The following is a 15368-nucleotide window of genomic DNA, read 5'->3' as shown; positions in this document are numbered from 1 at the left end:
AAAATTGCATATGATGTTTAATCGTATTATCAATTACGTTTTAGACTAACATAATACATATAATGATTTGATTTTAATTTTTGTTACTCGTTTAGAAATTATTTTTATCATACTAATAATTTTTATAGTAATTAATATATTTTTAAATATAAAATATGCAACTATGTAATTACAGTTTGTGCTACCAAATATGACATAGAGAATTACGATGTAATTACACTTTTCAACTAAACACATCTAGAGAATTATAATTCTTTGTAATTATAAGACCAATTACACTTTCACTCAATTACCTTGTGTTGTCCAAACACTCCCTTAATATATTCTAATGTATATATTAAAATTATTATCAAATACAATTTATCAAATTTCATTTATGAATATTATATATTTTAAAATAAATTTTAGGCATAACGTCAAATTTAGCCCTCAATGTTTACATTTTATTTCAATTTGAGTCTTATTTTTTAAGCTAAATTTGGTTTTTAACATTTCAAAAGGAGTCAAAACGCTTTTTTTAATATAAATATTGGCTAAAATATTGATATTTTAACAATTTTGGCATGACAATTGCATGGCAGTCCATGTGTATTTAACATTGACATGATACTATTTGTTTTAAATGTCATGTTCACAAAAACATTAGAAATTAAAAAATATTAAAAAATATAAAAATTTTATAAAAAAAATCAAATAAATTAGGAACATGTGGATTGCCATAAGGGTTGCCATGTTTGAAAATTCAATGTTTTAGTCGGTATTTTCGTTTAAAAAAATAAAAACTCGATTCTTTTTTAAAACTTAATGGTTAAACTCGACTCTTTTAAAAATATTTAGGACCATATTTAGTCAAAAAAAAATAGAAAGGGCCAAATTGACAAAAGATGCAAATATTGAAGGTTAAATTTGATGTTATACCTAAATTTTAGGGTAAACTATAAAAATAGTTAGTCAACTATTAGCATGTTTCTATTTTTCCACTTTATAAAAAATAAAAAAATCATTTAAAAATCATTTATGATAAAATACATAAGATTTTATAAAAATACATACAACATTATAATAAATGAATACCCATTTTCTCTATTTTTGACATGAAATTTATTTATTAAAATAATATTTTCATAAATAAAATATTTTAAAAACCTACAAATAATACTTAAATCGAATCAAGGTTTTCCTTCTTTCTTTTTTTGAAGTTTATTTTATAAATAGTAATTTTATTATACGACTAACATTAGTCCTTAGTCTTTCTCAAATTTGTCCTGTGCTAGGCACCGTCTTTACCCACAACCACCAGTATTAATAATATTTACTTTGAACTCCTTGATGTCCACATCTTCCATCATTATACCATCGAACTAGAAATTAGTTATTGAGATATTGACATGGCCTTTTAAATTCCACCTACTAGGTCTCTAAGACCTTATCCTCACTATATATCCCCAATCATGCCCACCTTAAATAGAGCCTCAAATGCAACAAATCCATTTTGGGCGACAACCTAAAGACATCGGTTCACACCATTTTTTATCTCATACTATAGTTTTTAACTCAACTGAGATTGTTAATATTAAAAAAAAGGGAAAAATTTGAATTTGCATAATTCTTTTTATGGGTTTTTCCTTTTTTGTGTGTAAGATTATTATTTTATTTATAAAATTATCATTATAATAAATAAAATTCATGTTAAGAAATGGAAAAGAAAGATATCCATTTATTTATAAATATTTTTAATAATTTTTTATATATTTTTATAAAACTATTATGTATTTTTATTGAAAATGAAATTTTAAATTTTTATTTCTTTAATTTTTTCTAAATTTATATTTTTTAAGAATTAAGACTAAATTGACAAAATGTATAAAGTTGAGCGCTAAATTTGTTGTATTTTTTTGTTATTAATTGTTATGCCAATAAAAAATGTCATTGTTAAAATTTAACGTAGGATTGAACAAAATATTAAAATTTGATAATATTAAGACTAAAATAGAAAATTTTAAACCTTGATGACGAAAACAGAAACATGATATAGTTGGTGACTATTTTTAGAGTTTATCCCGAAATTTTATTATATATTGATTTATTAAAAGAGGGGGAAACATTGTGTTGTGGTGGGCTGGGCTGGATGGGTTGCTAGGTACAGTATTAGTGATGGCCCGTTAGCCCATCGCCAAGAGAACCAAAGTTGGCGAATGCCACAAAGATATTTAGGTCTTAAATCTCACAAGCCTAGTATTGGGTAAGGTCGGGGCGTCATAATATCCTCTTTGTGGTAGCTCTCTCCTTTCCTCTCATTTCTCTTAATGTTTTCCTCTTTATTTAGGGTTTTCTTTTGATTACTCCTCTTCCCGATTTCATAAAATTTTAATATTCTCCCACTCCGAATCGATCTATGATTTGGGCAATTCCTCTGTTTTTGCTGTAAATATTATTCAAAATCAATTTCATCAATTATGTTTTTATTGCCTTCTTCGTTGATGACTTGCAACGTGATATTCCAAAACCTGCGTGTGTTCGGTCCTGGCTTGAATCCTTTTTCCCCTTTCTGCGTCGCTCATCATTTCTCTGCTTCTCGCTAATCTGTTTCCCTCTTCTCCTTGTTTTCATCTCTATCATGTAATCATTTTTCTCTTCATCTTAAGCTTTCGAGGGGATTGATTGTTTTCCAAGAATAAAAAGAAAGGGATCTAACTCTTTGTGAAAATTTCACGTTTTTACAAAAATATCATGCGTTTCTTCGCCTAATCAATCAAATCTTGGTCTGGGGTTCTCTTTACTTTTTCCGGGTTAAAGGAAAAAAGTCTATATATCTGCAACGGTATTGGTTGGTTTTTGTTATTGCTTCGAAGAATATGACCCAAGGACAGTCTTTGCGGAGAAATTTGTCAAGAAGGCGCTCGTTTAGGTGTGGGATTGATAGGGATGATAGAGGTTGGACAATGCTCCACATCGGAGCCCGTAAAGGTGACCTCATTCAGGTATCTTTCTTTCTTATTTACCGTTTTTACTGCTCTTTCTTTTATTGGTAGTACCCTTGAATTTTATGAATTCATGATAATTGTTGCCGGATATGATATCCACCTATTGATGATGGATCCTTAAGTTACTCAATAGTTCTAATACTTTAAACCAATATAAGAAACCAACGCTAATGTTAGATTATTACATTTACTGGAAAATGTTCTTTTACCTGGATTTATATACAGGGAGGAATAGCTTCCAATTACTTTTCCGTGATTTTTTTTCCTTTTCGGATTCCCCAAATTCCCTTGGGGAATCTCTTAACAAGTTTTACTTGCTGATTTTTTTTTTTAGAAGCATTCCATCCCCAGGAGGAGCCGAACATGATAATTTTTCTTTATCTTGGTCAAATAAAAATAAGTTTAACCAAATGATTATAGACAGATACATATAAAATAAATCCTTATGTTTATCAGTACATGTATGAATGGTTCCATATGTAAGACCCAAATCCTTTTGAGCTTGTTGTGACTGGTATTTTTTGGTATATTATTTGTGTTTATTTGTCAAACGATTCACTGCTATAACTTCTCTTGGCCATGGACTGCTGAGCTAAAATTCCTTGAAACAGGTTAAGCAACTGCTCAACGAAGGTGTGGATGTAAATGTGGCTGCATGGGGCCCCAAATCCCAAGGTGTCACCCCACTCCATCTTGCTGCTGAGGGTGGCCACCTTGAAGTTATGGATGAACTGCTTGAACGTGGTGCTAATATTGATGCAAGAACTAAAGGTGCTTGTGGGTGTAAGTATCTTATCTCACATTTTTCTGTTCCAACTTTTGTGGATTATATAATTGAAGCAAAAATTTGTGTTTGTTGGCAACTCTATGACCTGGTAATTCCATTAATTCAAAAACTACAAGTTAATCTGGGCCATGCCAACCATCATTTGTTTTCCACATTTGAACTTTGTTAATTTGATATATATATTGTTCGACTTTAGTTTAGCTTTATATTTCTTATTAAAATATTTTTCAGTTTAAGCTTCCACGCTCATCAAACATTGTAAAGCAATAAACTTTATATTGTAGTAACTAGCAAGTAGCAACTACCCAAAAAGAAAGAACACAATGGCATCATCAGGTTTCGGCCTATGCCCAACATTGCGGTTCTATTGTTTTTGTGTCACAAGTTTGTACTTGTGTGCAGTTGTTCCTGCTATTTACTCTCTTCGTTTCAAGTAAACTGTGATCTATTTTCTACTAGCAGTGTACACAGTACAGATAGCTTGGCGGGGCTAAACCTGATTGGTGAATTTATTTAGAACTTCAGGATTTGATATAAAAGGATGCATCTAGATGTAAGAAAGGCTACTGACTTTATTGCCTCTTGTTTAATGTGTGATTTCACTCAGGGACGCCACTTCACACAGCAGCTAAAGAACGAAAGAGGGAAGCAGTGAAGTTCCTGATAGAGAATGGGGCATTTTTGCCAGATGACATCAATGATTGCAGATTTAATCCACCGCTCCATTACTGCCCTGGCCTTGAATGGGCATATGAGGAGATGAAGCGTCTTCAAAGAGATGGCTCTTCTTCAGCAGGGGAGACATCTTATAGCTCTGAAAATTGATATTCAATCATATCAAACCGCTGTTGTTTGTTCCTCCTCCCGTGTTTGGTGCTTCCATTTTTTCTCTTTAATAAACGCTAGTGGGCTTGTGACGTGTGTTGCTATATATTTTATTTTGAAGACTGTTGTTTGCATATGAATATGATGGCATGACGCCGACGGCTAGGAATAAATTAGTACTCTCATCTCATCACATCACATGCATGTGATATGATAGGATTGATGATGTGCAATAATTTAAATATTGTGTTTTTCTTTCTCCTCTCTCTCTGCTTTATTATACCTTCGGTTCCCCTTATTAGGCAAAAATTTTAAATGAGTGAAACTACAAACAGACATACACAAAAACGCACAAAAAGGACGTTGTGTATGGATTAAAAACAGCCCAAAATACAACTCAATTAATAGAAAATTTGAAAATGGTTGAAGTGGGTGGATGGTTGGATCAATTGGTTTCTAACAATTTAAAATATTTATAACATTGTATTGAAGTTAATGTATGCTATGTGATAAAAATGCTCAAAATTTCATTTACTAAATTTTAGGAAACAAAATTGAAATCTAATCTTCATAATAAGAGCATGGAGTCTCCATAACAATAATCTACAAGAGGCCCAACTCAAGTCTGACTCAGGCCAAGTTCAAAAGAAAATTAGCCTAAGGTGGGTCCTGATTTCGGCCACTGATTGGGATACCTCCATCCAATCACTATAATAATATTATTTTTATGTGAGAAGGAGGAACGGGGTATTGGATGCGAAAAAGCCGAAGGAGGGAGCGAGGAAAGAGATGACGCGAGGAAAACAAAAGATCGAAGCGCAGAGGCGAAACGCTGAGAAGAATCAAAAGCCAAAGGGTTCTCAGCTGGAGGCCAGAGCTGTAGCCCTCAAAGTCAGCTGCCCTATCTGCAAGGTTCTTTCTTTTTTCTTTTTAATTATAAAATCATTTTGTTATCTCTGACTTCGCAGATCGCCTTTGATCTTGATGATGATTTAATTTTGTTTTCGAAGATAGATACGTGTTCTAGTAGTAGTAAAACTAGATTTGAAGTGATACTCTCCGTCTGAATCTCATGAATTTTTTTTAAAATATGGAGCTCATTAATTAATTCAAGTATATAGGGTAACAATGTAACCTACTTCCTTTCTTCACTTTGTATTATGGAAACTAATGGGTCATTGATGGGTGTTTAATGGCTTGCATTAAAATTATAAAAAATCATTTTCTCAAAATAAATAAAAAATCAAAATTTGATTTTTTTTTTAATTTCATGATTGATCTCGTATTTAATTTATCGTAATAACAAGTAGGGGTTAACAAAATTCAATTCGACTCGAAAAATCGAAAAAAAATTTAAATTTTGAGTTAAACGAATTATTCGAGTTAATCGAGTTAACTCGAATTTTTTTTTCAAATTTCAAGTTCGAATCGAGTTGAGTTTTTTAATTTGAATAACTCGAATAATTCGAATAACTCGAATAATTCGAATATTAAACTATAGTATTTTACATTTTTACCCAAAACTCCCAAATCTTTTTACTTTTTCCTTAAAATTTTTACTACTTCCTACTTTCTCCCCAAAACTTTTACTCCCTTTCTATCTCAACCCCTCAATCTAACCAAAATTCATTTCCCACCAAAATTTTACTCTCTCATTTATTTTTTCTCAAAATTTTTTATTTTCCTCCATAATTTTTACTCCCTCCCATTTTCCCCCTAAATCTTTTACTTCCTTCCAATCTCACCTCCCATCTTCCCCAAATTCATCCCCCCAAATTTTTTTAATATTTTCTCTCCAAAATTTTACTCCCCTATTTACTTTTCCTCAAACTTTTATCCCCAAAAACTTTTTATTTTCCTCTTAAATTTTTACTTCTCACTTTTACTCTCAAATAAAAAATCAAAATTATCCAAAAAAAATCACTAAACATAAATAATAATAATTTTATTTATATCTACTATTTATATTATTAAATTAAATTTCACATTTTATATTATTTATATTATTAAATTGTTTAGTCATATTGAATATTTATATTAAAATTAAATTATTAATTATGCCATTAAATATTCATGTTAAAATTTTATATTGGTATTCACATTTTATCTTTAAAATAATTTTTATTAAAAATTATATTTTTACATTTAATATATTTTTAATTCCAAAATACATAGTGACGATAATCTAAAGATAATTGAAAAACTAAGCAAGCAAATAAGCTAACCCGTATATAAAAGATTAATAAATAAATTATGAGGTGATGAAAGTTAATAAAAATTTTGATTAAGGTGGATAAATTTTATTATGATGGGTGATAGTGGTTACAAGGACCTAAAATTATTTTTTAAAATTTAACTCGAACAAATAAATTCTATTCTATTCGATTCGAATTTTATCTCACTCGACTCGATTCGAGAAAATTTCAAATCAAATTAGGATGATAAAATATGATTCGTCAACTCGATTAACTCGAAATTTTTTCATTCGATTCGATTCGATTTGATCGAATGCTCACTCTAATAACAAGCGTTATTATTAGTAATAAGATCAAGTCTTTTACTAGTATATCTACTGCTATCAGCTTGTCTTGCTACGCTACCAGTGTTGCAGTGTGAGCGGAAACAATAGCTAACATACTTGCCTTACACCCCCAAAATCGGATTTTATGCAGCAGGTTTAGAAGATAGTGAGATATCTAGGCTAGTGATTTGATATCTATTGAGCATCATGCTAATTACTCAAAAGTATTGTCCCCTCTGAATGCTACAAAAGAGCAATTCATCCTCAAGATTTGTCGCCTGCTTTGAAGAGAGCTAAGGGGCGCCTCTCGTTGGTTTCGAACCCTCGACCTCTATGAATATAGAGGGCTTTTGGGCTACTCTCGTCCTATAGTGGGTTTGAGACCTGGGGAAGGCGTCCCTTAGAGCGGGAGACAGAACTTTGAGGATGCATTGATCTTCAGCAGCACCTGAATAAGACAACACCCTTGCGCAATCAGCACAATGCTCTTAGAATATTGATATATAATAAAACCTTACATATCCATTCTTTGACTTCCAATATTTCTCCCTTTTTTGTATTTTTATCCATATATGCATACCATGTAAAAGATGTTGCGAGTATATCTCAGTTACCACTAATTGTATTTCTTTCAGAGTTTGTAGACCGGAAGCCCTAATGGGCAGGGATGAGATCTGCAAGTATTTTTCCTTTCACTTTTATATTCACGTTTCAAGCACTTGCTTTTTCTGATTTCTTACTAATTTATGTTGTGTGAGGTAAATGATGTTTTGGTTTAGCTGTTATGGGGATTTAAAGGTTATTGCTTAGGCTTTGCTTGGTGTAGAAGATGGTAAAGAGCGAGGATGAAAAATTTGTTAGTCAAATGGTTAAGATTCATAACTAACATTTTACTCTGTAGCTTAGATTAACAAATTTTCCACCCTCACTTGTTGTGAGTATATCTCAGTTACCACACTAACTGTATTTCTTACAGATTTTGTAGACCAGAAGCCCTAATGGGTAGGAAAGAGATCTGCAAGTATTTTTCTTTCCACTTTGAAATTCATGTTTCAAGCACGTGCTTTTTCTGATTTCTTACCAATTTATGTTGTGTGATGTAAATGATGTTTTGGTGGGTGCCTGTTTTGGTTTATCTGTTATCAGCATTTCAAGGTTAGCGCTTGGTGGAAGTTATGTGATTTTATTATAATGATTGATTGCCAACAAGAATGGAACTGAATTGATGGTTCCTGGTTCATTAAAGTGGCATCAGTTTCTAGAAGCACATATAAAGAAAAAGAATAGTTAACGAAATCAATATTTTAGAAAATTTTAATTTTGCATTTTGAATGCTTCGTGTTAAAATTTGATAGAAATCACCAAATGTTTCATCCAAACACACCAAGAGATAATTAAGGGAAGAGCAGAGCATCATTCAGTGACACGTTTAACTTGTGGACTTGCATTCACCAGTTTTGCTTGTGGCTGGATGGATTAATTGTTTTTAAAGATCAAGCTCTTTGGGTTTTTGAACATTTGGGCTCTGCTTGATATGAAGGATGTAAACAAGTGAGGATGGAAAATTTGTTAATCTAATGGTTAAGTTACAAAGTAGGAAATTTGTTAGGAATCTTAACCATTTGATTAATAAATTTTTCATCCTCATTCTTTCCATCTTTTGTACCAAGCAAAGCCTTAACTAACAGAAATACCCACTATTTGGTTTCATGAACTGCAAAAAGCTTGAAAATATTTCCTATGCTTTTAATATTATATTGTTGTTCATCAGATATATCATGAGTAGGGGTAGGACCAAGAAGAAGGGGTCATCTGTTAGAAGAAACAGAGTGAATGATTTTGATAGTCAATGTCATATTGATGATGGTTGTACATTGGTGGTTGCTATTTTTAAGTTCAAATTGCATTGTAAAACATGTGGCTGTGCAGTATAACCTTACTAGTCCAAGGGTACCAACTCTTTGGCTCTTGATGGAGTCCTCATTTGCTGTTTCATTAGATTGCATGCTCTATGATTTTACAATATCTTATACACCGTCTTTTGCTGTATGATGATATAAGTTGCCTGGTTCTTACCCCTTCAATCAATTTGTCGAACTCTCTCCATCCTTCTCACTCTCTCTCTGGTATCGTATCTTGTAATATGCTAAAATGAAGCTTATTTCTTGTTGTAGGTGCAATTAGCAAATGAAAAACAACTTGGTGATCATTATGGCTCTAAACATCCAAAGGAAAACCCTCCTGCTGTGTCAAGTTGATTGCTTTCTTCGCATGTAAAAGAAGGAAAAGAACAAATTATCTTTTCCTGTGTGATTCTAGATATTGTATGTTAACCGTCTTTAAAAAAATAATAATTTAAACCAATGAAAATGACTCTTTTATCTATTTGCCTTTGCCTTTTGCTTTCAGTCATGTCGTGTGTAGAAATGTGAACACTAGAATGATAATAAAGCAGTTTGCCTGCCGGCCGGGATATAAATATTTTATGAATTCACAAGGGGATACAGTCAATGCCGACAGCAGAGAACTTTGTAGAATAAATTGGATTTGAATTAAGTTAAAGGTTGAATTCCGTGTGTTGTATCATATGTTTTGAGATACTGGCCCGACTTTACTCTTCTCACGCAATAAATGTTAGGAATGTATTGTGCATTAATACTTTTTTTTGTCTGTTTTTTCGGGTACATGGTCGAAACAAAACACAAAATTACGGCCAGGAGAGGCTTATAAAGGTTTTGAAAACACGGGTAGCCCATTTCTTAGGCTCTTTCTTGAGTTGCTAGTTGTCAGTGTTGTGCTGTTTGAATGGAGATAAATTTAAACCCCAAAATTATGTCTTCAATTGCTAGTTGGAGTTCCCATCCTGTAATGGTTCATCTAAGTAAAATATTGCTCCATTTTCTGTCTTTGTTTAGAAGCCCATAAGAAATAACGTTGTTTGTTTGTTTTGAGAATAAGAAGAAAATGATCTTGGCTTTAACTTTATTGTTAAGTGTCTTGCGAATTCTTGGTTGGGATGTTGGTGGGGGCTCGAGGTCAAAAGAGTGAACAAGTGAAAGGTAGAAGTCGTTGATTCTTTTGAGGGCACCCATCATGTTAGGATCAATTTTCTTGAATATGAGTTCATTTTTATATCTCCAAATAATTTAGAGATCATTGACAACAAGTGTGTAGAATCTCATAGAGTCTTGCGAAGCAATGCCGTTCAAATTGAGTCATTGGAGAAACCAATTGAAGACGAAAGTGGTATTGAGGATATCTAGGCGAAGCAATAAAAGAGAACTAAACCAAATCGTTCTAGTGAAATGACAATGAAGGAAAAGATATACGGTAGTTTCCTTTTGGCATAAAAAGGCAAGAGTTTTCAATCAGAGATGACATCTCGAAAGGAGATCTTTAGTAAAGAGACAGTTATTACAGATCTTCCAAAAAGAAACAATAATTTTGAGTGAGAGTGAGATGCTAAAGATTCTTCCAAGCCTTTTGCAATTTACCAGGAGAGGGTGAAGTTGTATTTGTCTGACTAAAATGGCGATAGACATTATTCATTAAAAAAATGCCTTTATGGTAAAATTTTCAAAAAAAAATATCTTTTCCATCTTGGATTGAGAGTGTCCTACTAAGGAGATCACTAAAGCGAGAAAGATCCAGAAGATCAAAAGCCCTCTTTGATTTCAAAAGGACATTAGAATTGAGATATGAAGGAATAGAATTGTTAGAATTTTTAAGTATGTAGTTATCTAAGAGGGGTGAATTAGAGTTTAAATTGATCCTGCAATCATTTATGCTCTAAAGTTATATTTGCCTTGATTGCAAATGCCTGCTCCTTGTAAGATTCCTTTCCAAGCTCGTGAGTCAGAAGGCTTTGGTTTGACTATTTCAGAAGTGTGTTGTCTACAGTACATTGACTTTAGAACTTTTGAGAGGAGGTTCTTTGATTGCGTCCAAAATTCGCCAAGCTATTTTTGAAAGGAGGGCTTCATTGAACAATTTAGTTTTATAAATGCCTAAACCCCTTCATACACTCGAGAACATAGCTTATCCCTGTTACAAAAATGAAGCTTCCTTTCATCAACTTTGTGACCCCACCCAAAAGAAAGTTTGGAATTGATTTTTATCAATATTTTTTTTTTATGAAATGACTTTTTTTCTTGTTAAGCTTTCCTAGACCAAAACCCTAATATTGTCAGGCGCTTCGATTTTTTGGCATTAAGGATGTTACTAAACCATCTTTTGGACTATGATTTTGTAGAGGGACCAAGAAAAAGCTCAAATTTTGTAAAATTGATAAACAGCCTAGAAAGGGAACATAAATCCTTAAGAATACCCTTTAGTCGTCTACGACATTAGACATAGGCATTGAAAAAGATAAAGCAAACATTTGTGAAAAGAAAATGATTATAGAAAGAGTGCTATTTGAGATTTTCAATGCCCTAAATGGATCTCGCTGTTTCAGCCTTTTGGAACATAAGAGACAGAATGTTCATGCAAATAATAAAAAGATAAGAGAGAGAGGGATCTCTTTGTTGCAAACCTCTACATGGGTCAAAGCATTTAGTGAGTGAGCCATTAATAATAACTTGATAAGGGATTGTAGAGTTGCATTGATAAATAAGATTGATCCAATGATGTGTAAAACACATAGCTTTAAGAAATTTCTTAAGGAAGGTTCAATTTATCCTATCAAATGCCCTACTCTTGTTAATCTTAAAAGTAGTAAGGGAGTCTTTTCCCTTGATTTTTCTTTTAATTGTGTAGAGAACCTCACTTGCTAAGATAATGTTGTTAGAGATAAGATGACATGGAACAAAAACATTCTGAAAGCAGGATATAATACTAGAGAGAATTTTTTAAAAATGATTAACTATGATCTTTAAAATAATCTTGTAGGCCACATTACAAGGGCTAATGGGTTTGTAGTCCTTTGGTTTGGTCTAGGAATTGCCTTTTGAGATGAGGGAAATGATAATTTTGTTAAGTTTTTTGAGGACGCTTGAATGTAGAAAAGACAAAGACAAAGAAATGACATCATTTTCCACAATATCTTAGAAGTGTTGGTAAAAGAGTCTTGGTTTATCGTCAATACTTGAGGCTTTAAGAGCATCAATTTGAAAGATAGATTCTTTCATTTCATTGATTGTGAAAGGTTGGTTGAGAAAAGCCAAATTGTTTTGCAAGAGGCAGGACACAACAATATTTCTTAGACAATCCTTGATGAATTTCAAGTTCTCATTAGCTTGACTATGGAAAAGCTTCACAAAGAAATTGCCAAAACTTGTTTCATAGTTACAAGATTATCCACTCGGTTATTTTGTGCATCATTCATATCTTTGATTCTGTTGAAAACACTTTGTGCTTGGTAGGTAAAAGAACTTTGTATTTTCATCTCCCAGTTTATGCCATTGCGATCTATATTTTTTGAGCCAATGCATTTGTTATTACTCCACAAGTTGTTCCAGTTTAACTTTGATAGACTTCTTGAGTTCAAAGGATTGGGGGGAAAGAATATTTGATTAAGCAATCACGACGGCATTCTCTAGTTCCAATTTCCTCTTACTAAGGTCACAAAAAAACATCTTTGTTCCATTTGTGAATAAAAGAGGTTGTGATCTTAATCTTACAAACCAAGTTGAAGGAAAGTGATCCCTCAATGTATGAATACCAAGCTTTTTTTATGATATTCCTACATTGTGGATGAAAGGTCCACGTGGCTTCAAAATGATAGGGTCTTCTTTGGAAATGAGGTCTTTTATTAATAAAATAATCATTGGACCATGGTCTGATTGCAAGATAGGAAGATTGAGAACAGAAAGATTCAAGCAATTGTTGAAGCAGTGCTCCTTAACAGAGGCCCTGTCTAGCCTTTCCTATGCCACATCCTTTGGTTGTGTATTGTTAGTCCATATGAAGTATAACCTTTTTACAAGGATTTTTGAAATATTACATAAATTCAGGTAGTGAAGTAAATCAGAGGCCCCCCTTAAGATCATTTAGATCGGGGAGAGTATTTGTCCTTGTACTAAATAAGTTAATTGAAATCACTATCCAATTTTCATTGGTAGCAATAGAGTTAGAAAATTGACCAAGTTGGTCCCAAACCATTTTCCTCTCAATAACTTTAGGATGGTCTTATAAATGTGAGCCATGTTTTATAGTTTTATCCTCAATGTAACAAAAAATCAAATTTTCATCGAAAGAATGGACAAAACCTTTTGATAAAGGAGTTGGCGAAAGCAAGAAGAAAGAAAGAAAGATTCATATCGAACCTGTTAGAACGACGGAAAATGTGCAAGTGTACACAATCGCAACAAGTAATAAACTGACAAGTAAATGTCGAGTTATCGTACCCATAGGGACTGTAAAAAGAATTATTTATGAAATTAATTGTAAAACACTTTGACGAGGTAAAAATAATTTGGTTTTAAAAGATGGTCAAAAACTATTTAAAAACTAAGTAAATAATTAAAATAAAACAAAGGAGTTCTACTACACGATTTCAAATAAGATTTGATCAAGATAACATACTTGTGTTGGATTAATTACATTTCTTAACTTAGAGTTATTAAACTTATGTTTATATTGCTACGAATAAATTCACGGCAACTCGGTAATTTGCTAACTACTGCTCATACATACTTATTAAATTAATCAATCTCTTGAACATTTTTCAATGTCAATCCAAGCGGTTAATTAATCTTCACAAGCATATAAAAGATTAAGTGAGGAAACAGGGTATTTTTACCTTGAAACAGTTTAATCACAAAAATCTTGCAAGTTATACAAGGCATATGTATCGCCGAATACAATGCTAATTTAAACTTCAGCTACATTAGAAGAATAAACATGCACTGATTAAACATTGTGTCTATTAATTATAATTTCAATACGATTTAATAATTAATTCATTATTTATTTAACAATTATATTGCACAAATAACTTAGGCATGATTTTACTTAACCAAGCAATTTACCGAGGCTTATAACAAAGATAAACATCATTTTAACAATTCAGCAAAAGTAGAATATAATCAACCCAACACAAACTTAATTTAAGCTAAATTGATTAAAATAATCATTTCAATAGCATAAATATTCATAAACATGTTCGTCAAAATAACAACAAAAATTAAAGAGATAGGGAACAAGAAGCAAATCCGATGTTTTTCCGTGGCTTAACTAGTTTCTCTGTTCTTTGTTCTTCGTTGCCCTCGGCTATCAAGGTAGCCTATGAACACTAATTGCTGCTCCAAAATGGCTGATGAGAGCCTCTTTCCCAAGAGAAGAAATCGGCACTTGAACAAAAAGGGAAATGGGATGGAAAAAAAATGGAGAGAAAAGTGAGAGGAGAAGAGAGAATTAGAGAATGTTGTGGGATTGAGGGATGGTTTGAATGATCAGAAAGGGGTAGCTTTTATAGCTGATTGTGGTTGCTAAAAATAGCAAATTCCAGCAGCCAAAGATCCCCCCTATGGCCGGCCATCTACTTGGCAAAAGTTGAGACTTTCAACTTTGCTTAAAATAGCTTGGGACAAATTTACAAAGCCACAATTAAAGGTGGGGTTTGAATGCAATTTGAAAGTCTTTCAAGGGTCTTTTTGTAAGTATATTTAATCAGATAAAATGCTGATTTGGGTCAGCATATGGACGGTTCTGGGCTGCCCAATTAGTGGCTAGTTCGGTTCACTCAATTTGGTTCGACCAGTGCGGTTCAACTGGACCCTTTCTCCATAATTAATTAAAAATAATTTATTTAACCCAAATTAAATGGGGAATAAATTAAAATTAATTAAATTATGAATTAATACACATTTCTGGACCGTCTTAGGCTGGAAATTAATGTGCCTTGATACTTCAAATTGCTTCTCGGTTTTGTGCTTTCAGCAGTGTCAGTTGAGCCAATTTTCGCCCTTTGCGCGAATCTGTCGAAAATAGTCAAAATTAATTATAAAATTAACTAAAATTCACCATGTTCATATTTTTAACACAATTTAATTATTTTATAATATTTAATTATTTTTGACAAGAATTTAATCGGATTTGCACGAATTTAAGTAAAAATGGGTATGAAAAAGCATATAAATTTTTGTGTTTCCACCTGTAAAGAATAAATAAAGAAATTTAGAAATAAATAAAATAGAAACACTACAAGAATAAATTTGAGAACAAATAATAAATAAAAATAACAAAGAAACAAAAGAAATGCAAATTCAGATCTGACTTGTATTCAACTCGTAATTTCCTTAATAATCCC

The 15368-nt window shown here is 32.2% G+C and overlaps 1 protein-coding gene and 1 long non-coding RNA gene across 3 annotated transcripts; both read left to right on the top strand.

Annotated features, from left to right (window-relative positions):
• Window positions 1–2207: 2207 nt before the first annotated feature.
• On the top strand, window positions 2208–4838 carry LOC108470191 (phytochrome-interacting ankyrin-repeat protein 1-like). Its single transcript, XM_017771456.2, has 3 exons — window positions 2208–2981; window positions 3596–3767; window positions 4379–4838. Exons 1-3 carry the CDS (start codon window positions 2856–2858, stop codon window positions 4594–4596), a joined length of 516 nt encoding a protein of 171 aa, XP_017626945.1. The 5' UTR covers window positions 2208–2855; the 3' UTR covers window positions 4597–4838.
• Window positions 4839–5370: 532 nt separating this feature from the next.
• On the top strand, window positions 5371–9502 carry LOC108467789 (uncharacterized). Of its 2 annotated transcripts, XR_008287055.1 has the most exons (4): window positions 5378–5508; window positions 7753–7797; window positions 8094–8138; window positions 9292–9502. It is a non-coding gene; the product is annotated as an uncharacterized LOC108467789 (long non-coding RNA). The 2 variants fall into 2 exon arrangements; XR_008287056.1 differs by lacking the exon at window positions 7753–7797 and having other exon boundaries at window positions 5371–5508.
• Window positions 9503–15368: the final 5866 nt, after the last annotated feature.

The sequence above is a fragment of the Gossypium arboreum genome, chromosome 8, assembly GCF_025698485.1.
Source record: "Gossypium arboreum isolate Shixiya-1 chromosome 8, ASM2569848v2, whole genome shotgun sequence".
Lineage (NCBI taxonomy): Eukaryota > Viridiplantae > Streptophyta > Magnoliopsida > Malvales > Malvaceae > Gossypium > Gossypium arboreum.
The sequence above is the reverse complement of the archived record's forward strand: the minus strand, read 5'-3'. Positions and strand labels throughout refer to the sequence as shown.

What these genes read in the sequence shown, in the direction of transcription:
- LOC108470191 (XM_017771456.2), top strand. Translation starts at nt 2,856, where the DNA reads ATGACCCAAGGACAGTCTTTGCGGAGAAATTTGTCAAGAAGGCGCTCG. An exon ending in GTAAAGGTGACCTCATTCAG is followed by an intron (nt 2,982 to 3,595) that starts GTATCTTTCTTT and finishes TCCTTGAAACAG; the next exon opens with GTTAAGCAACTGCTCAACGA. An exon ending in AACTAAAGGTGCTTGTGGGT is followed by an intron (nt 3,768 to 4,378) that starts GTAAGTATCTTA and finishes GATTTCACTCAG; the next exon opens with GGACGCCACTTCACACAGCA.